This window comes from Lactuca sativa, chromosome 5, assembly GCF_002870075.4.
Source record: "Lactuca sativa cultivar Salinas chromosome 5, Lsat_Salinas_v11, whole genome shotgun sequence".
Lineage (NCBI taxonomy): Eukaryota > Viridiplantae > Streptophyta > Magnoliopsida > Asterales > Asteraceae > Lactuca > Lactuca sativa.
Genome location: NC_056627.2, coordinates 28390986 through 28414557, shown reverse-complemented (window position 1 = coordinate 28414557; position 23572 = coordinate 28390986). Strand labels below are relative to the sequence as shown.

General features: G+C 41.8%; 1 protein-coding gene across 1 annotated transcript; it reads right to left on the bottom strand.

The window, feature by feature from the left end:
- Positions 1-14308: 14308 nt before the first annotated feature.
- On the bottom strand, positions 14309-23156 carry LOC128134106 (uncharacterized). Its single transcript, XM_052771529.1, has 5 exons — positions 23039-23156; positions 17380-17861; positions 16984-17316; positions 14597-15019; positions 14309-14356 (listed from the first exon to the last, which is right to left on the bottom strand). Exons 1-5 carry the CDS (start codon positions 23154-23156, stop codon positions 14309-14311), a joined length of 1404 nt encoding a protein of 467 aa, XP_052627489.1.
- Between the last annotated feature and the right edge of the window lie 416 nt (positions 23157-23572).

The window sequence follows — 23572 nt, the reverse complement described above, 5'->3', positions numbered from 1 at the left end:
AACTCGATGAGTCCGAGCGGGATCTGGATCGAGGAGTGAGTGACCGACTTGACGAGTCGGAGAATGGACTCGGCGAGTCCGGTCTGAAGAGAGAAACCCTAATCCCGGGGGTTGTACCCTATTTAAGGGATGTTATGTCCCTTCCTCAGCCTCTATATCATCCTAGAGAACCTGTAAATCCTAGATTTCATGTGAGCTTCGATCATTTGAGGGAAAATAGCTTTGGAGGAGGGAATATTTGAAAGGAACTTGAAGATCAAGAGGGTTGCTTCAAAGGAGAGGTGTAGATCCGAGAACTATTTCAATTTGTGCTCATCTTGGAGGTAATAAGTTGTTATCTTCCCTCCTTTGCATCTAGATATATCTTGGCTATGAGTTTTGGGGCTTTTATGCCATGTCCTTGAATCATTTTGAGTTGGAGCCCAAATTTGAAGTTGCTACTTCAAATCTATGTGTATTCTGGCCTAGAAAATCATAAAGCATCATTCTTTGGGTTGGTTATTAAGCCTCTTTGTCTTAAACCCTAGTTTGTAGTGTTTTGAGCCTTGATCTCCTTAGTTATATGTAAAGTTTGCTACTTTACATGGGGAATGGACTTTGGAAGTATGGATCTATGATTTGGAGCCCCTGCATTGGCTCGAAAAGACACTGAATGGATTAATAACTGAAGCGACTCGGCGAGTCACATGGGTAGACTCGGCGAGTTGGATGAAGTTGGTCAGGAACTCGGCGAGTTGGAAGAACAACTCGACGAGTCTGTTGAAGATTGCCTTGGACTCGGCGAGTCTGTTCTTGGACTCGGCGAGTCAAGTCGCGAAACCCCAAACCCTTCGAGTTAAGACTCGGATTAGTGAGTTGAGTGGGGACCCAGTGAGTTGGATAGGTCAGGACTCGGAAATCAGTAGACTCGGCGAGTCATGGTCTGACTCGGCGAGTCAAGTCACGAATGAAAGGGATTTCAGAGCTTATGAACTCGGCGAGTCAGTAGGCTGACTCGGCGAGTAGGGTCAACTTGGAAGGTTGACTGTGACCAGGACTTTGACTTTGACCAAAGTTGACTTATTTGACTTTTGAAGGACTGTCAGACTAAATATCATTTTGATATTGGTAGCTCAGAGAGCTAGAGGAGCAACGGCTCAGAAGGTGGTCGGTTAGCAGCCAGAGGGTTATCAGCAGAGCTCAGTAGTTCAGGTGAGTTTCCTTCCAGTAGGAACGGGTCTAAGGCCACAATGCCGGCCCGTTTAGCTAGTAGTAGTTTCTGGACTTCGGTCCGATGCAGTAGTTAGTATGTTTGATGCCTTTGTGGCTCAGATAGGATTTATGTGTTATGTGTTCCGGGTTACGGCCCGATGCAGTACGCAGTATATGTGTTCATGCTAGTTGATATGTTTATGTTATGCTATGTTCAGTCAGCTTCTGGACGTCGGTCCGATGTAGGGGACAAGGTCCCAGTCAGTTTCCGGACTTCGGTCCGATGCAGGGGGCAAGGCCCCAGTTAGTCCGCTTATACTAGATGATATGTGTTATGCTAGGTGATATGTGTTTATGCTATACTATGATCAGTCAGTTCTAGACTTTGGTCCGATACAGTTAGTTTCGGACTTCGGTCCGATGCAGCTAGTTCCGGACACTGGTCCGATGCAGGGGACAAGGTCCCAGTCAGTTCCGGACTTCAGTCCAATGCAGTTTCTGGACTTCGGTCCGATGCAGTGGTCAAGGCCTTGTATGTGATTTATATGTATTGTATGGTATGTGATAGTTTGGGGGAGCTCACTAAGCTTCGTGCTTTCGGTTTCAATTTTTGGTTTCAAGTACTCAGTTTTCAAAAGAGGAGCTCAGAGGGATTGCAATGCACACACCATAGTCATTTAGCTTGGGAATCTTTACTCTGATAATAAGATTATGTTTTGGATTAATACCCAGAAATTATGTTATGACTTATTATGCGGTTTTTATAAATATGGTTTTAGTAATGTGTTTAAAAGAAATTTTTAGTCGTGATTTTTGGGACGTTACAATCAGCCAAGAAGCTGGCCGAAGTGTACGTTCGCGAGATCGTGTATCGCCATGGGATTCCCGTTTCCATTGTCTCTTACCGGGATGTCAGGTTTACCTCCCGTTTCTGGTAAAAGTTTCACGAGGAGCTGGGCACGCGATTGCACTTCAGCACATCATTCCACCCATAGACAGACGCCAGAGCGAGCGGACTATTCAGACCCTCGAGGATATGTTGAGGGTGTGTGTCATCGACTTCGGTGGGAATTAGGATTCTCACCTACCGATTGCGGAGTTCGCCTACAATAACAACTATCATTCTAGTCTTGGCGCCCCACCATTCGAGCTGTTGTACGGGCGGAGGTGTCGCACCTCAGTTTATTGGGGTGAGGTGGGTCACAGGGTGATGGGTCGTACGGAGGTGGTCTTGTAGACTACCGAGAAGATTCAGCAGATCTGGCAGCAACTACAGACAGCTCAGTGTCGGCAGAAGAGTTATGCCGACAGACGCCGATCTGAGTTGGAATTTCAGGTGGGTGATATGGTGCTCCTGAAGGTCTCGCCCTGGAAGGGTGTGATCCGCTTCAGGAAGAGGGGAAAATTGGGCCATTCAAAGTTATTGCCAGGGTTGGCAAGGTGGCTTATAAGCTTAAGCTTCTGGAGGAGCTTAGTCGGATTCACATCACGTTCCATGTCTCGCAGTTACGGAAGTGCATCATGGACCAGGAGACGGTTGTATCGCTGGATGATATTCAGGTCGATGAGCGCATGAACAACATGGAGAGACCTGTGGCCATCTTAGAGAAAAAGAAGAAGAAGATTTTGCAGAACAAGGTGATACCTTTGGTGAAGGTACAGTAGGAACATCGGAGGGGATCCGAATGGACATGGGAGCCAGAGGCAGAGATGCGCGAGCACTACCTAGCGTTGTTTATTCCAGAAGACTTCAAGGACAAAGTCTAGTTCAAGTGGGGGAGAATTGTAACGCCCTGATTCTCAGGTATGGATTTAATTAAGCATCTCATTGGTTTTAAGTCCTACTCGACGAGTTAAGGGTGCCCTACTTGTCGAGTAGCAGCGAGGTGGGATCGCACATTTAGTGACCTACTCGCCGAGTCCATAAAGGGACTTGACGAGTAGGAGCTGGCAGATGAAACCCTAAATCCCGGGGTTCTGCACCCTATTTAAGGAGGCATAAGCCTCATTTGGCCTCCTTACAGTCAGTAAGAGCTCATAGAAAACCCTAACCGTGTATTGTATCCTTATTGTGTATTGTAAGATTGGAAGGAGGGCTTATGGGAGGAAGAACTTGGAGAACAAGGGGATAGGAGCAAGGAAGGTGTGGGAAATCCGAAATCTACCTCTGTTAGCACCCATTGAAGGTATGAAGTCGACATCTTTATCTCTTTTCCTTCTAGATCTCATATTGTGGAAATCTAGGGTTTTATGGTTTGAGTAAGGTGATATTGCAAGACATGAGCTAGATCTGAAGTTGTAACTTTAGATCTGGACCTTTCCCGAGTTCTAGATTCATAAAGTTCCTGTTTTGGTCGTGAAGGAGCCCCCCCCCCCTTGTCCAGGAAACCCATTAAGAGCTTAGTTTTGGCATTAAGAACCTTTTTAGCCATCCATGCACGTAAAGCTTGCAACTTTACGTGAAAGGAATGCCCTGGGAGCTTGGATCTGTAATTTGGAGCCATTGCATGGCTTAAAATGGTTCTGTATGGCTTAAGGACTGAAGGAACTCGGCGAGTCGCAAGGGCGACTCGGCAAGTCATATGAAGATAGCCGTGGGCTCGACGAGTTAGATGAACAGCTCGGCGAGTCCGATGAAGATTGCCATAGACTCGACGAGTTGAATGAACAACTCAGCGAGTCAGATAAGTTTTCCCCAAGTTAGCAATGCGTGTGTATCAACTTGTTACTAGAAGGAAACTTGTCGGGTGGCTATAGGGCCTCAATCGAGAATCCTGGAAACTCAACGCGTCACCCCGGTGACTCGGCGAGTAGGTAAGAGTTTCAAGGAACTCGGTGAGTAGCCGAGGGTACTTGATGAGTCAAGGTCAACATGGACTGTTCACCTTGACTAAGGACTTTGACTTTGACCAGGGTTAACTAGTTGGGTTATGAAGTACTCTGTGAGGATGAAGACTTATGAGCATGTTCGTATTATGGTAATAGGTGGTGGAGTGTTTGATGAGTGATCGGAGAGCTGTGATTTATTTACCGAGCTGACATCTACGATGTGAGTTATCCTCACTATACTAAGGGGTCTAAGGCACCAAGGCCAGACCATTGGATTTGACATCCCAGTAGTTATTGATATGTTGAGTTGAGTTAGTGATGAAGGCCAGTTGATATGCTAGTCGGGTAGATCTGTAGGACTGCCTGTGATACTGTATGATTATCTGTGTGTGCATTAGTCATGATACATGTCGACATGTTATGTGGGATGGGTTGAGGTTGTACTTCTCCATGCGGTAGCCAACAAACCCTAGAGTATTCCAGATATGAGCTGAGGGCCCGGTAGGCATTCTAGACTCATACTGAGGACTCAGGAGCATTCCAGATATGAGCTGAGGGCCCGGTAGGCATTCCAGACTCGTAATGAGAGCTCGATGGCATCTAGATACGAGCTGAGGGCCCTGTAGGCATTCCAGACTCGTACTGATGGCCCAGGGGGTAGTCCAGCTTGAAGAGCTGTGGACCCAGTGCACGCTGTTCTGTTTTGATTGATATGATATGTTAATCTTGATATTGCTGTGTGGACTGTATGTGTATCGGTATTTTGGGGGCAACTCACTAAGCTTTCGAGCTTATAGTTTCAGTTTATTGTTTTAGGTACATCAGGGGATCGAGGCAAGGCCAAGGCGTGATCATACACCTCCTCCTATTGTGTTTATGTTTCTGGGAAAAACTCTTAAACTCAATATTTTGAAAACAAAGTTGTAATGTTTTGATGAACTTGACATGTTTTAAAAAGTTTAAATTGGTTTGAAATTTTGGATGTTACAGAAAATGTATATACCACCGAAGTATGTCAGAGAAGTTCTTTTTGTCCGAATCACTGTTGAGTTTACATCAGTGAGTGATATCAAGAACGTGCTCCAAGCAGGAAGTGGAGAACAGTTGTTTGTCAACAAGAGCGAAAAGGAATTTTTCACCTTCGCCTCTTGTGAACATGACAGTGAGATGCGTCGGATCAATCTTACCCATCTTCATCTTGTTGAGATCACTTGGCTTTCCAATGGGCTTTACAGTTTGTTTCTTCCTCAAAACATTTGCCACTTCCTGATCCATCTTGGCCACTTCATGGATATAGGAAGCCAACATTCTCTTAATATGATCTAGGATCGACTCATATTGTTCTTGGCTAGTAAGTGGAATGTTGAACAGCAAAATCCAATCGTGTGGATTTAGATTTGGAAGATCAGCCAATGATATCATATGCACCGAGTCATCAGAACCCGGGTCACCCTGAACTTCACATTAATGAATTTCCCAGCAACAGTTGGTTTAAATACCTTGACAAAGGTTATCTTCTGAGCACTCCATGTCAAGTATTAAGGCTGAGCAAACTGAAGATAATAATTTAATTAAATCTTGATCAACCTCCGGGTGAGGAGAAAGGACTTCAACTGTAGGATCAAAACAATGGAACATAAATGCCCTACAAGTGATGGACATGTCAAACTGCGAGTCCCTCGTATTGTCACACCCAAACGAGTCAATGGGTTCTAGCTAGTGAACATTGGGAGACGCAATCGCTTCTTTTATTAGTCTTTCCCTGGTCCATGTGGGAAAGAGAGCTTGTTTACAAATAAGAGCCTCTTGAATTTCTTTCTGCTTTCGCTCTTTCTCTTCTTCCTCTATGGCTATTCGCAAATTGTCATTAATATCATTATCCCTTTTCTTCCCCTTTAACGCCTCAACAATCATGTCTTCCTCATCATCATCATCATCATCATCATCATCATCATCATCATCATCCACAACACCCTTCAATTTTTCATGACCAGAACCCGAAGCTACATTAACTTTCGGTTTGATTTGGATAATGATTTTGGATAGAGTTGGAGGATTTTGAACTTCTCCCGCTTGTTGCGGATCGACCACCGGCTCCGTAACACCTTGAACCTGACTTAACATCTAAATAGTAGGAAGAAGTTTGGTAGTCAAGTGAGTCCGGATAGTAAGGGTGAGGACAGGATCATGTACATTCACAAGATTACTCAGAATTGAAAAAACATCCCCAGCACAGCTTTTAAGAACTGCCCGCTCAGTCTTAATTGATGCAATCTCCGTTTGAGCATGAGCAATATTAGCAGATTGGACTTCCAGTTGTGTAGTCATTTGAGCAAGGTCATCCTTAATCTTATTGTCTATGGCCAGTTCAGCCTAAAGCTTTTCAAGTCGAGAGTTGACTAAAGAGAGAAAAGAATTGTGATCGTCTTTGAGCTCAGAACGGATAGCATCAAATTTGAGTTTCTCTTCTTGAAGTGACTTGGAGAGGTTATCCACAGAGGCATTAAATTTTGCTACATTCGAATCAGCATGGCCCTTGAACTAGTCCAGAAAAATTTTAGATTCTTAAACAAGTTCTGTCACTTCTGATGTTGCTTTCATGCAAGACGATGTGGAGTCTTTTACTGCATCGGCTGATTTGTCAATAGAGATTGTTTATTGTTGAAGAGTAGTATCAAGAAAAACCTTCAACACCACATCAGAGTAAGTGGACGGAGAAGCAAGCAATTTGTCAAGTTTTTCATGAAGACTCTGTAAATGTTGCCTTGTCATTAGAGCTTCATCATCATCTTCACTGGGAAGTCGATAAGGACTGTAATAAGTTGAGTCAAACTCAAAGTTTGCACCTCCCAGAATAAGCTCAGAATCTGTTGAAGAAGATGGTGAGGGAGGTTTGGTGGTAACAGGGGTTGTAACGCCAACGATATGTGCCCCCGTATCAGATATGTTGACACTCACCGAAGGACCAGTTGTTGTTGTTGCTTGAGAAAAGACTGGAGGTGGAATGGATCAGTAGTGGAAGGTTGAGATGTGACAGGCAGTTGAATGGGATCAACCTAGATTGGTACTGAGGTTTCTTTTAGAGAAGGAGGAGGAGTAGGAATATGATCATGTACCTGAGGAGTTGGAGACCGAGTAGGAGTGTTTCCTCTTGGTGAGCCTTCATGTTGAACCTCCTCTTCTTCCTTAGCTGATTTCTCATCTTCATTGGAATCAACAGGCGAAGGTACCTTCAGTCGCTTGGCCATTTTCTTCACTTTTTTCTTTTTGGGAGCCGAAGGTGCAACTTTATCAGACTTACACTTTTTAGGAGAGGAGGGACCTTCGGTCTTAGTTTTCATAGATTCTTGTTTCTTCCCTCTCTTGGCAGGTTTATCAGCTGCATCCAAAGCACTCTGCATATCAGGAGTGAGTTGGCGTGGACCCGAAGTTGTCAATTTCTTGTAATCGGCCATAACTTTGCTTTCACTTGAGACACACCGGCTCATCGACTCAGGCATAGAACCGACATACAGAAACTTTGTTTGATCAGAAAAAATGATTTTTGTTGTGTGAAACGTAGAAATAGCAGACAGTAGAGGATCCGTCATGACTGGAATTTCAAGCTTCTCAATGGCCCAACGGGTGACTATCGTCCAGAAACGACTGCATGAGATCTCAGAATGTTTTGATGAAAAATTTGAGGCGTTGCACCAGCTGTGACCAGATTAAAGATCCATAATCCTAATGGATTCCACTGTAGAGACCATAAAGGATGGTCATGAAACCCTTACTTGCCCCATCTGAACCGGCAACCCGTTCTGCTAACCCCTTGTAGATTAGTGTGAACAGGCCATTCCATTATGGAGGTAAACACGACTTCTTGAATTTCCTAACTATCGTAAGAACATCTGTGTATCCCATCTCATAGAACATCGAAAACAGTTGAGATGTTGTCATAAAATCCAGAGTGATTACAGAGGCATCAGTAGCAATCCCTAGAAGGGAACAAAAGCATGTGTTGGATACAGAGGTTTTGTGATTAAAGATATCAAAGAAGATCTGTTCTTCGTTTTTGTCGTATGAAGCCGTTGAATGGACCTAAGAAAGAAGGGACATGGGTATTGACTCGACCTGCGTGAGAGCAATCACCAATGGAGAATACTTGAGACATTCGACCACATGAAGCATATACGAATCATAAACAAAAGGGTTCAGTTGAATAATCAGATTCTGATTAGGTTTTATCGAAAGCAAAGTGGATGAAGTTGTTTGTTCTTGAAGAGAGGATGATTCCGCCATTGTTGTAGTGAAGAAGATGATGAACAGTTGTATTCGAGAGAGAGGTTGAAGAAGGTGAGAAGGTACAGTACGTGTAAGACCCCCTTTTATACCATTGCCTGGAGAGAGAAAGTATCCACTGTGATGATGATACGATCTCTGAAATGGCGCCTGAAAAAGCGCGATTTGACAGCTTGGAATTCCTAGATTTACGTCAGTAGGCGTGGGTAGTGAAACCGTTTCAAATTCACGCGCCTAAATCTTGTCCCATGTGGAATTCTTATCCGATTACCGTCTCCTCAATTCTTCAAAGTAAAGTACAACCAGCTACAAACGAGACTCAGTCATTCTCTTATATTAAACGACCTTCGTTCCTCCACAAGAAAGTGAACCACCTTGGCTTTTAGAACCGAAAGCACAACTCTGAAAAGTACCATTAGTACCACAAACAAGAGTTTGGAAAATCATAAAGATCTTCGTGCAAGAGTGTGCCAAAGAAAAAGAAATAAATCAAGACGTGTGTGGGATATGTGATGTCTTTGAAGACATGAAACGAAGGATCCCGGGCATGAATCTCTTCCTTCAAAGTCAAGAGAGACTGAGAAGTGTCTGTGTGGTTTCCCGTGAAATATGATCAAATGTCTGTTAAGAAACATTGAAAGGCATATTTTCATGTAAAGGCCTTAGTGGGTGGTTTAGCTTCAACCGAACTTCGATACTTAATATAAGACCGAAAGTAGGATGAAGTACTTGTGAGACCAATGTGGCCTGTTGAACAAGTAGGTTTGATAAATATAAAGTGACTAGGTGGTTATGAGAAATCTCAAAAACAAAAATGAAACTAGATCTTATGGGAAGAAACGTCTTAGTTTTAGACAATTTCATAAAGACCACTCAAAATAAAAGGAGATTTCTTCAAGGTAACAAGTAATAGCTTGAACATTTGATCGTTCACCGTCAATTCATTCAAGGTGTTGGATTTTGGGTCTCACTTAGCACATGGTAAACATATCTAATATTATCAACACAAATGTTGTGTAACCATAAACCACAGTGGTAATTACTGAGAGTCTCAAGGGTTACGGTTGTGGAGCGAAACTTGATGGAGAAAATGAGATGGTGAAAGAACCGAAAGTACCTCTGCTGATTAAGAATGACAAAGCAGAAAAGTCTTAACTCACTGTGAGAAGAGTAAGGTAGCTCATGACTTGAGTGAATTTAGCAGCCTAATTAGGAAGAAACGATAGGTGTAGATCGAATCATTAAGGCTTCACTCTGAGTCTAAAAGGCTTCGGTCTACATACAACAACATGCTTATAGAGACTCTTAACTAGTACATAGATAAAAAAAAATATACCTCCCTAGCTCCACATGATGTAAAAACTAGGATCATCAATCCTAAGAAAGAAAAGAAAAGAAACAAAAACGAAACAAAACACAAAAGGAAAATGTTTTTGAGGTTTTGGATTTTTCTGAAAAATAATAAAAACAGAAAATAAAATATTTTTGGAGTTTTTGGAATGAAAATAAAAGAGAAACAAAAGGTAAGTGAAAAGATTGAAACAATATACAAAACATACAACTGAAACTAAACTTAATAAAGATGAAGCGAAATAGACCAAGCGTTCGGTTCATTTCGGTCCCCGAAAATTCTAGAACCGAAATAGACCAAATGTTTGCTCTATTTCGCTTCTCCAATTTTAATGAAACGGAAGAGGTTTCGGTACCGACTCAACTTCCATTATTCCCAAGCCTTGTAGAATTTTACTAAAGCTCGCTTTTGGTTGGGCCTTAGTGAAGATGTCAGCTAGTTGATCAGAGGACCAAACAAAGTGAATTTCAACATTTCCATATTCAACATGGTCCTTGATGAAGTGGTATCTTAGTGCAATATATTTAGTCTTTGAGTGTTGAACTGGATTGTGACATATTTGAATCGCACTTTCAAAGTCACAGTAGAGGAGAATCTTCTTCATACTCAAGTCGTAATCTCTGAGTTGGCTTTGTATCTAAATCACTTATGATGTACATGATGTTGTTGTGATGTACTCAGCTTCTGCTGTGGAAAGAGACACACAAGTTTGTTTCTTTAATTGCCAGGTGACAAGTTTGCAATCAAGGAACTGGCACCCACCAGTTGTTCTCTTTCGGTGTAATCCACACCCACCTAGATCAGCATCAGAAAAGGCTTGAACAAAGAAACCGGATTTAGCAGGATACCAGAGACCGAGAGACAAGGTTCGCTTCAAATACAGGAAAATATTTTTCACTGCAACCATATGAGGTTCTCTTGGATTTGCTTGAAACCTGGCACAATAACAGACAAAAAAATTATGTTCGGTCTACTAGCCATTAGATACATTAGAGACCCTATCATTTGATGATAGAGAGTCATATCCACAACTGGTTTCTCAAGAGATGGAGTCAGCTTCAAGCCAAATGCCATTGGAACCTTTGTTTTGGAATCTCCTGTCATGCCGAACTTTGCCAACAGAGTCTTTGTGTAAGCTTCCTGATTAATGAAGATGCCTTCTGGTCTTTGTCTAATATTTTTTCCAAGGAAAAAGTTACTTGGACCCATTGCACTCATTTCAAATTTAGTCTCCATCAACTTCCTGAATTCAGCCGTTAAGCTAGGATTCATGGAGCCGAAGATGATGTCATCAACATAAATCTGAACTATCATTTAATGTTTGCCCTCTTTCTTGCGAAAGAAGGTTGGGTCAACCGAACCTTGTTTGAATTTTGACATTTTGAGAAAGTGTGTTAAAGTTTCATACCAGGTTCTTGGGGCTTGTTTCAAGCCGTAGACTGCTTTATCCAGAATGTAGCAATGATCAGGATACTTCTCGTTCACAAATCCAGGTGGTTGTTCAACATAAACCCTTTCTTTTAATTCGCCGTTCAAGAAAGCACATTTAACGCACATTTGGAAAACTTCGAAGTATTTATGTGTAGCATATGCCAGAAAGATTCTCACTGATTCTAACCTTGCTACAGGAGCGAAGGTTTCCTCATAATCTATTCCTTCTTCGTGACAATATCCTTTCACCATGAGCCTCGCTTTGTTGCGAATCACATTACCCTCTTTATCTAACTTGTTCCTGAAAACCCATTTTAAACCGACTACAGATGCATCCTTTGGTGTGGGAATCAGCCTCCAAACATGATTTCGTTCAAACTCATGAAGTTCGTCTTGCATAGCTTTCACCCAATCAGAGTGATCAAGAGCAGCATTTACCATTTTCGGTTCAATTTTGGAGACAAACAAATTAAACATGTAGAATTCCACTCGAGAGAATAAAGCAGCTTGTTTCAGCTTCTGTTGAGAGCGTGTGAGAACTCCCTCAGATGATTCACCAATGATTTGAGTTTTAGGATGATCCTTTGTCCATTTTATAAGAGGAGGTTAATTTGGGTCATAGGCAGGATCCAATTCAGCGTTAATTTCTTCTTAAGGTTCTGATTGATCGCCTTCGTCATTTGTATTTCCATTCTCCCCCTCAAATGGCGAAGCATATCCCATATTTTTATCAAACTCCTCTCCCTCGGTTGGACTTTCATTGGTTGAGATTTGAGATCGATTCTCCCCCTGGAAAGGAAATTCAGTCAGTTTTGCAGCATCGTCAATGATCTTCTTCAAGTGATCAATTTTGTTATTTGTTTCTTTGGCTTTCGAGTGGACTAGCTTCTCTGGTTTATCAAAGAGTAGCATGTATTCCTCAAATAAATTGGAAATAGGAATCGAGACTTGACTTGATTCTTGAAAGATTTCCTTTGTTGGACTTTCTCTTGTTTGAATCTTCTTCATGTAATTATCATCAAAAGCGACATATTAGGTTTCTTCAATCTTCTTTGAGCGTTTATTCAGAACCCTATATGCCTTTGAAGTAAGCGAGTAAACAAGAAAGATCCCTTCATCGACTTTTACGTCGAACTTGTTTTGTTTCTCTTTCAAGTTGAAAATAAAGCATCTTGAACCAAACACGTGGAAAAACTTCACATTAGGCTTGCAATTATTTAAAATATTGTATGGTGTGATGGAAAACCTCTTGTTGAGGAAGGATCAGTTCTGAGTGTAGCATGTAGCAACTATTGCGTCCGCCCAGAGGTATAGTGGAAGAGAAGCAAAGGTCAGCATGGTTTTGGCTGCTTCACATAAAGAACGGTTTCACCTTTCAACGATTCCATTCTTATAACATCCGGATTTCCAGGTATCATATTTTAAATTGATTATTTTAAGTTATGAGGAGGGACTTGGCGAGTTGACGCTTAGACTCGTCGAGTAGGATCGCGATTGCTGACTGGATTAATGAACGGACTCGACGAGTCGATGGGTGGACTCGATGAGTCCGTGCTGAGGTCAGAAACCCTAATTTCTCGGGTTTAGGACCTATTTAAAGGTCCTTATGGCCTTCATTTACGGCCACATACTCCCCTGAGAAACCCTAGAGAGTGAAGAGAGCTTAAAGAGCAAGGGAAAGGCTAATTCTTCATCCTTTTGGTGTGATCTTGCAAGAAGCAGTGGGAAAGTCCATGCTAGATCGATTGTGGAGCTTGGATCTGTGTTGTTCATACTGAGATTCGCTTTTGGAGGTACAAATCCTTTTCCATTTCATGTATTTGATAGATTTCTTGAATCTAGTGTTTCTTTGCATCATTTTGTGTTGGATCTTGAAGCATGTGATGTCCCAAGGTGGTGTAGATGTTAGATCTGGACCATGAGAGGTCTAAAAAGTCCCAACCTTCTAGCTTTATGCTCTTTCATGAGACTTTTGAGAGTAGGTTGCCATTTTGAAGGTTATTTCTCCATTTATGGCTTTGTGTGTGTTGCATGAACGTAAAGTTTGAACCTTTACATGACTTCTGAGTGCTAGAAGGTTAGACCTACTAGTTAGAGAAGTAGACCTGACCTCAGAAGGTCGTTTGAGTGTTTCCATGGAAGGAACCCGCCAAGTCCATAAGGGAACTCGACGAGTCGAGTCGGCTTTCCCTGTGACTCGTGACCGGTTGTAGCCCGTCGAGTGGAAGGTGCACTCGACGAGTCGAGCGAGGTTTAGAAAGAATCAGAGGACACGCTTGGACTCGCCGAGTCACCTATGTGCACTCGACGAGTCTGGTCAAGGTTTGACCGTTGACTTTTAGAGTTGGGTCAACACTTGGACTTTTGGACAATTAGAAGGGTAAAATGGTATTTTAGCCTTTTGAGAGAACATTGGAACGAACTAGTCTAGCCTGGAGAGCCGTTATTGATTTCAGATGATTGCTTATATGTTTAGGCGGGGATAGGTCATTGTTACGAGGTTCAGGGATACCGAGCACGTGAGTTACTAGACAGCATACAAGGTGAGTGTTCTCACTATACTTTACCTAGAGTGGTAACTATGTGTGACCGGAAGGTCTTATATGTTATGCGGAGTATGTGATATGTGTTGCTATGTGATATGTATGTGTTATGCTATGTTATGAGTACCATGATATGGACCGGAAGATCAATAGTGTATGGACCAGAAGGTCAAGATGATGAGGACCGGAAGGTCATACGGGAAGGGCTGGAAGGTCTACTAGAGTTGGAACAGAAGTCCCCTGAGACACATGAATTAGAAGATCCCATAGAGTTATGGACATGAGTGGAGTATGCGTTGTATGTGGTATTTTGGGGAACTCAGTAAGCATTTATGCTTACAGTGTTATGTGTTATGTGTTTCAAGTACTAGCGATGGTCGCGGGTAGGCACCGGCATGATCCGTACACACTGGCAGAAGTTATTTTATGATATTGGGATATGTTTTTATCGTGATGACATTTGTTAAACTTGAGAATTTGAGAATATTGAATGAGTTTTATGTTATTGAAAAATGAAAAATTGTTTTGAAAATTCACGTTGTTACAACTCTATTGTGGAGTGTAGGGAGCAGAAAAGTTGTGAGTTACTCCCTTTTCAGTCAGAAACTCTTCAAATTCTTTATTTTTGAACTCTAGACCATTATCACTTCTTATGTTTCTTACCACCTTTCGCATTTGTACTTCAACTTGCTTGATAAAAAACCGTCAGCTTGGGAGTCGCCTCTGATTTCTGTTTAAGAAAAAAAAACCAGGTGAAGCGTGAAAAATCATCTACAATTACATGTATAAACTTACTACCACCGATGCTTTCGATAGCCGAAGGGCCACATAGGTAGATGTGCAGTAGCTCAAGAGGTTCGATGATTTTTGTATTGATACCAGAGGGATGACTCTTTCGGCTTTGCTTGCCCATCTCTCATGTTGCGCACAGATGTTCCTTGTCAAATTTTAGAACTAGCAGTCCACGCACGTGATCCCCAAGAACCAGTTTATTGATATCTTTGAAGTTCAGGTGCGAGAGTCTTTGTTGCCACAACCAACTTTCTTCTGAGTTCGCCTTTGTTAGCAGGCATACAACAGGCTTTCCTCTTATTGGGTTGAGATTCAGAGGATACATCTCGCTTTTGCGCAAGGATTTTAACACAACTAGTTGAGAGACGCTTATTAGATTATGTTGCAGTCCTTCCACGTAAGCTACTTTACGAATCGAAAATTCACCGTTTGTAATCATCTTATTTCCTTTGATCGTTCCAAATGAGTTGTTTCCATATTTTACACAACCACCATCCTTAAGGGACTGAAACTCCCTTAACTCTTCCCTCCTACCTGTCATGTGATGAGAGCAGCCACTGTCAATATACCATTCGTCATCAAACTGCTCGTCATTGATAACCTATAAAAATTAAACAGATTTAGGAACCCAAAGTATCTTGGGCCCTGGTGAGTCTTTTACAGAATAGGGAATTGCAATAGAAAGATCAACCAAATATGTTCTTTTTATTAATGTGGTTTTATCTTTTCGCTTGATGGTGTAAACTTTGATTTTATTTTTATCTTGCTTCCATTGGGGTGTATTATTGTTAGTTGGTTTTTCAGTTGAGTTTTTCTTTGGATTCCTAAGGTTAGCTGCCTTTTTCTCACCTTGAGCTTTAATATTAGAGACGATCTTTCCTTTTCCTTTTATATCCTTTACCGGGTTTGGTTTCGGTTGCGAGTGAAGATAATGGGGATTAGGATTGAGACTTGACTTTCGGTTCTTGGTGTAGTAAGAGTTTGGACCGAAACTTCCTTTTTGTTTTGTCTGACTACATGTTTGGCAATGCTTGCATGAAGGAGATTTGTCCTTTGATTTGTTATTTGCATTGGCATTGGACGTCTTTTTAGAGTGAACATAATTAGGGTTTTAGGACTGCCAAAACTATTTTCTCTCATTGAGATTCTTCATGTATCTTTTGTTCCTCTGGCATTTCTGTTCAACAAGTTGCTCTTAAGATTTATGAATATTCTCTCTTGGTTTTGGTTTCTCTTCTCTAGCTTCGGTTGTGGTTGAAGATGCACCAGATGCTTTCATTGGTTCGTTTGGTATCTCTTTCGTGCCACTTGAACTTGGCTTATCAAAACTTGAAGGTTTGTTGATGGGTTCAACCATGTATCTACCCTTGACTCTCCATGAAGTTCACTCTAACAGGCCAACCGTTTCATCTGAATTGTCGATGGGTGCAGACCAGAAGTAGTTGTCACAACCTTCAGCATTATCTTTATCAACCAAGGAGGTCAATTATGTTGTTTGTTTCTTAGTTACACCTGTAACAGCATACACTTGGTTTGGTACTATTTGCACCTTCTAATAGACAACTGCCTTTTCTTTGAAAACCTTGGACTTGTCCTTGGACGTTCGAGCGAACTCAACAGAATTTCCAGAAATGAGTGGTTTCGCTGACTCAGGTTCGCTCTTAAGAAATTATGAACAATCGACCTCATCTTCTACTGAGATTTCGCTCATCTCACTGTCATCATCAAATTCAAAACTATTCTCTATGTTCATCTTATGTTATGAACTTAATTTGGCATGTGATGAGTCAAATTTTTGTATGGTCTCGGTCTTGATTTTTAATTTATCATTTTCGTCCAGCAAATTCTTTAACATAAATTTATGTTCTTTGGACTCAATGAAAGACTAAATTTTGTCCAGTCCATATTTATAGGTTATTGAAATCTCATCTGAGGACATTATAGATTCACATTCAGAAATGACTTCGTCCTCCTTAAATTCAAGGAAAGGCAAAATCATTTTGTGAATCTTTTTACCTATCTCACAATCTAGATGCAACTGGGTGATATAAGTGTACAATCGTTTAGCAATCAAACAGAAAACATTTCTTTGTTTTAAAAACTTCAAATTGTCTCGTTGCACATAAATAAGTTCATCCCTGGCCCTAACTAACTCTGACTCCTTCTGCTGTATCCACATCCTTCTCTCCTCACTCTTGGAAGACTCCCTGCTGAGTTGGTCAGTTAGGTTAGAATTTGCTAAGCGAGTTTGCATAACACTGTCGCTTAAATTAGAAAACTTGAATTTTAATTTGTTTAACTCTGTTTCATAGTTTGATACATGTATCTTATGTGATTCGAGGATGGATTGTACCTTTTTGATCAACTGATCACAATCACTGATCTTTTCACTCACAGGCTTGGCAGTGAAACATTGTTTTCCTTAAGCTTCGCTTCCTCATGCTTACCTTCGGTTGTATCTCCTCCCATTTGTGACACTCCTGCTGTCACCATTAATCATCTCCCAGGTGACTCAATAACTCCTTCTCTTGCCACATAAGCTCTTCCATGCGAGGGCCTACGTACCTCTTCATCTTCAGAGTCTGTAGACCAGACTTCTACTCCGCCAAACTCATCATCAATAACATGTTCCTTCACAATCAAAGCATTCATAGAAACGTTAGTTGATTTCTTTATCTTTATCTCCTCCAATATTCGCATGTAGTATTCTTTGTCATCTTCACCCTCCCTTTTCTTAGACATCTTTCTTAGCATGCAATCCTTAACGAAGTGGTTCTTGCCGTGACAATAGTTGCATTCATATCCTGAATCTCCCACAAGCTTTCTCTCCTTCTCCTCATCGTCCTTCTGAGTAGTGTTCTTGTTCTCCTCCTTCGTCTTTTCAAAGCTATAGCTTCCCTGCCAATTTCGGTTCTTGTTGACAGGGAACTTCTTACGAGCAAACTTCTATGGGTTTGTAACCATCATTGCATATTCTTCATTAGTCAAATCGCATTCTAACAAATCAGATTCTTCTTCTTCATCTACTACATTCTTGTTCTTAGAAACAACGGCCAGAGAACCCACACCCGAAACTACCTTCGCTTCCTTAGTCACCACGCTTTCATGAGATTTGAATATACCCATTAGTTTCGCCAGCGAGTAGGACTTAAATTGCTCATGTGCCTTTACAGTCGAGACCACAACCATCCATTCGGGTCTTAACCCATTCATAAAGGTAACCTTTTGTTCGATCACTTTCCTTCCAATTCCATGCTTCATCATCTTGCTAAGCAAATGGTTGAAACGGTCGAATGTCTGAATGAGTTTCTCATCAGGTTTTTGTTCGAAAGCACTGAACTCAGAGAGCAACAAGGTTTGGATCGAGTGCTCTAGATCTTCATCAGTTGAATATAATTCTTTCAAACTATCCCATATTTCTTTAGCTGTAGTGCATGAACGTACTGTAACGACCAAAAATTTCAACCAATTTAAAACATTTTATTTCATTAAAAAATGAATACGTTCATACATCTTGTTTGCAAAATAGTTTAAACATCAGAGTATTCCCCCAGAATCATATCACATAAATCATAAAACATGAGGAGCGGTATGATCACGGCTTCGCCTTGCCACGATCTACTGAAGCACCTGAAACAATAAACCACAACTGTAAGCCTGAAAGCTTGGTGAGTTCCCCCAAAGTACCCATAAACACATAAACATACGCATACAACAAAGAACAACATACTACGGGTCCAATCAACCTTCCGGTTGGAATACCCTCGGCCCTCAACCATCGGGTTGGAATGCCTATATAACACAAGCCCAATCATCCTACCGGGATGGAATACTCTCGGCCCACAACCATTGGGTTGGAATGCCAAAACCTATACGTACAACAATAACTACTATGGGTCCAGTCATCTCATAAGATGGAATACCCCAGGCCCCTCAACCATCGGGTTGGAATGCCAACCTACTATGAGTCCAATCATCCTACCTGGATGGAATACTCCTAGCCCACAACCATCAGGTTGGAATGCCCTACTCCCTATACATACAGTAAATACTACAACTATGGGTCGAATCATCTTGCAAGATGGAATACCCCAGGCCCACAACCATTGGGTTTGAATGCCAACCTACTATGAGTCCAATCATCCTACCGGGATGGAATACTCCTGGCCCACAACCATCGGGTTGGAATTCCCCACACTAGTAAACATGCACACATAATAGGCAACCACAGAATACTCTACATAACCAACATATAAGGGCTCTATCATCCTACTGGGATGGAATACCCTATGCTACTGCTCAACATACATAACCCGCAGGTAATCTCCTACCAGTGTACATAAGGCAAGACCAACTACAGGTCTATAAATAACCACTACCCAACTACCAGGGCACTGATCCAACAGAACTAACCATCACACAACTATCCATTTCTCTAGGATACTAAGCTAACAAGGAATATCCATATATCACTATCCTATCTACCAGGATACTAACAAGTATATCATCACATTACATAACAAGCTCTAACAACAATTCAAAGGGCCGGCCTTGGTGCCTTAGACCCTTGAGTACAGTGAGGATAACTCACCTTGCAACTGCCGAAATCCTGAAAATCTCTGACTGCTGACTCACCAAAAATCCCAACTATCACATGAAAATCATCACATTAGAATCCATCATGACTTTCTAGGCCAAGGGCCTACAACACTCATTAAGTCCACTATCCTCTTATTGGGCCAAGACCCAAAACCAAATCCTCATGCAAAGCCCAATATTGGCCTAATTTACTAAATAGGGCCCACCTTTCCAAACGGGCCTAGATCCAAGGTCCATGATAATTATTGGGTCCAATTTACTCCATTCACAATGTTCAGTCACGGCCCAAGCCCAGCTAACCCATAAACAGCCCAATTACTTAAGGCCCAAAATTGAAAATCCAACAGAGGGAGTACGCTGGGCGTACCCCTCTTGGTACGTTGGGCGTACTTCGATTCTCGCAGACTGGAAACAGGACGCTGACCCACTACGTTGGGCGTTCATCAACTTACGTGGGGCGTAACCTCGTTGAACTAAAATTCCTCATATGTTCTCAATGGCTTAAGCACTTAAGCCCAAACTTCAGATCCAACGACCAAACATGCCTAGGATTCATAAAGTCTCAAAATTTATTACTTGGGACGTCCAGAAAGCTCTTAACTCAAGGTCTTAATCCATTAAGACCTACCTACATCATACATGAGACAACCAAAGCCATTGGGACCTCATTTTTCTCACTCAAGACCTCTCCTAAGCTCTAAAAGGATAGCTAGTATCAACCAACTCACATCATGCATCACTTTGGGGTTTTTGGGACAAGGAATGGTGTCAAAACTTCATAACACTTAGATCTACACAAAATAATTGTCAGGCAGGAGACTTTAAGATGCCTTCCCAGATCTACGAGCTCCAACCACCCAACTCCTTCCTTGACAACTCCTTCTTTCTTCTTCTAGTCTCTCCTTTGCCAAACCAAGCTCCCCAAGGTCAAATATCCACAACAACGGAAGAAGAACGGCTACTTGGGGTTTTTGAGGGTAAGAGGGCAGACATGGAGGCTAGGGTTGGAACCATTATGTTCCGTAGATAGTGGCTGGCCCTAAAATTAAGGTTTCTGGACACTGGACGTACGTTGGGCGTACGCCCCCAACACCGGCGTTCACTTAACCAATCTACGTTGGGCGTAACCTAGTTTACGCTGGGCGTACCCAGGCAATCACACGCATGCACTCCATGCATGCTTAGGACCCTTTGCCAAATATTTCCTTTAGGGACCATTATTGACACTATCTTCAAAGTGTCATAACTCCTTTACTCTAAGTCCGTTTCCGACGGAATTTGTATCCATGAAAAGGTGGCGAGAAGCCCTACGCTTCTAGTAACACACCCCAACATGAAACCTTCTCGAATAGGAGCCATTGCCATAAAAGACCGAAACGCCGTTACTCATGATCTTGGGGATCCATAAATAATTACTTTTAGAACGGGGCGTTACACATACTAAACGGAAAGTATCGGCTTGCAAAGCAAATCTGATCATCCTCATGGCTTTAATGTTACATAACACCTTGTCTTTCTCATCTTGAGGGATCTTTTCTACGTCAATCAAGAGTTGATTGTCTTTTGAGTCTTGACATTTCTATTCGTTCCAGAGTGAACAAACGGACCAATCGTTATCGCTTCCCAGATATTGTTGATCCAATATTGTTGGAGATGTTGATGGGATTTGATTGAGAGTCGTCGTGAGACATGATGAGCTTTTTCTTATAATTGCTAGAATCAGACTTGTAAGGATGAACTTAGGGTTTTATCAAACACAAGAGACACCTTCGATCAGAAGAAGACGGCTTCACTATATTCGACAAAAGCGGAAACCCTAAAAGATTCTTCAAACAAAAGAGATGTGTATTAATTACACAGTCTCCTACTCTAATACCAATTGATGAGAATATTGCGCTATTAGATCGATAGATTCTAAACAGATTAACAACAATAATAAAGTAAAGTGCATGAGAATGGATCAAAAGATGTCGAATGATTAATATCTCACACCTTAAAAGAGCTCGATTAAGAACTTCGACTGTAGAGGTGTGGTTAGAGTTACAATGCAATCGCTATTAATGAAAACGTTAACCTCAAAGCTATACATGCATGCATATTATATAAGCTAACCCTAATGCTTAAACCATAGTTGGACAGGCCCAAACTGGGTAATCAAAATATTAACAAATAAGCCCATATGACGCAACACTCTAATCCTAACAATTTGTTTACTAGTTAACTAAAGAAAACTATCAATTCTATTAGCACAAAGCAAGCGGCATTCGAGCATTAAGTAACTCGTCCCAAACATAACCTATACGGGCTATTATGCAACACCATAAGCATATACAATAGGCATAGCAGGCATCTCCCTAGATCCTTAGCCCTATTCTAGCGTGCAGTTCTCATACACACATAGCAGGCATAAAAGGCATCCTTCCTAAATCCTTAGCCCTAATCTAGCATGCAGTTCTCATAATCATATAAGATCATAACATAACATGTATGGGTATCTTAGGGAAAACATACTTGAGCTCGACCGGCCGCGCACATCACACACCTTGTTCTTTCTCCAAACTTTCTTACTTTAATTTTTAGAAAAACATTTTCTTGTGAAAATCTTTTAAATCCTCGGTTTGAGTCCAGGCACCCCTGAAGGTGTGCCCGAATCCCTCAAGCCAAGGCTCTGATACCAACTTATAACATCCCAAATTTCGAGTCCAAAAATTTCATTTTAGTTAAGTAATTCATAAAATTGTTTACTGAAAACCTTGTCGATATCATATCGAACCATAATCCATCAAAACATGTCTTAAAATCAAAACATCGACTAATAATAAAAACCAGAGTACAATCCCATGAATCACAAAATGCGGAAATCTAATGTGTGTGTGATGTGCAACTACTGCGTCGGCTCCTTCCCCTTCGATGAAGAGGTACCTGAAACAAAACTGAAAACTGTAAGCACGAAGCTTAGTGAGTTCCCCCATCATACCACATACCAAACATAACACATACTCCCAGGCATATCTGGGTGCCTGGCCTACCCCTTCAGTCCTCTCGACCAGTAACCTTGCCTAGCATACCTGGGTGCTGGCCTACCCTTTCAGTTCTCTCGACCGGTAACCTAGCCTAGCATATATGGGTGCTAGCCTACCCCTTCGGTCCTCACGAATGCTCATCGGGGACTATTTCACCCCTCTACTACTATCACATAAAATCATAGCACATAACATAAGATAACTAACATGACTCGGAACTAACTACCCCTTTGGTCCTTTCAACCAGTATCGGGGTCTATCTTATCCCTACTATCATATAACACATAGCATCATAGCATACTAGCACGTAATCATGACGTATAACACATACCATACAATTATCACAAAGACAATCATCTCAACTATAACTCATACTAGTGGGACGGCCTTGGTGCCTTAGACCCACTTCTACTGGAAGGTAACTCACCTCGATGCCGTTTAGTATCCACACAGTACTCGGCACGGGTATCAACTCATCTCGACTCCTCAATCCCTACACAACGATCTTTCTCGATTACTATGCATACTAATAACCCTTACAGGAGTTACCCCAAACCCAAGTCAAAGTCAAGGTCAAAGTCAACCTCCAGTTGGCTCGACTCGCCGAGTTGGCCCGCTAACTCGTCGAGTCCCTATTCCATTATCTGCCCCCAAACCGACTCTACTCATCGAGTCTAGCAAAAACTCGACGAGTTCTCCTTCAGTCAAAACATCAGAACAATCTTCAACTGACTCACCGAGTCCTTCCTTGAACTCATCGAGTTCAGCATCCTCATATGAGCTTGTATAGTCTGTGACTCGCCGAGTTGTATGAAAAACTCGTCAAGTTCGTCCTCATGGGTTGGGAGATTGCCTTGGATTCACTGAGTCTGCTCATATACTCGCCGAGTCCTATGATTTCTAGGTCCAAGACAAACACTTAGCAGGCTGAGCGTTCCTTCCACTCAACCAAAACCATTTCCCGAAGACGATTTTGAGGAAAAAGCATCCTGACTCACCGATTCCTTCTTTGTCCAAAACTATACAGTCGATTACAATGGGTATTAATGCATCAAAACTATAGATCTGGCCTCCTAGGGTCCCTTTATCACGTAAAGCTAAAAACTTGATGTCCATGCATAGGTCTTTAAGCACAAAAGACCCAAAAAATGAGGTCTACAAGGTACATGGGGCTCTCATGGCAATAAAGTTGGCACCTTTATGCCATGAGGACCCTTAAAGGGCCAAGATCTGAAGCCTTTCCCCTTCAATATGCTTTAGAACCCGAAACAGATTAGAAATGTCCCAAAGATGTCAAGTTCCAAGCCCTAAAGTGGATCTATCAAATGAAAAACCAAGGTTGGAGCTTTTTACCTTTAATGAACTGGAGATGGAACATAAACTTTAGATCCACTAGCCTCAGCTCGATCTCTCAAGCTCTTTCCTTCTTCTCAAGCTTTACAACCACCAAATGCACAAAAAATGGCTTAATAATACTCAAACACAGCTAGGGTTTTAATTTAGAGCCGTCTGGAAGTAAGAGGGACGATGGA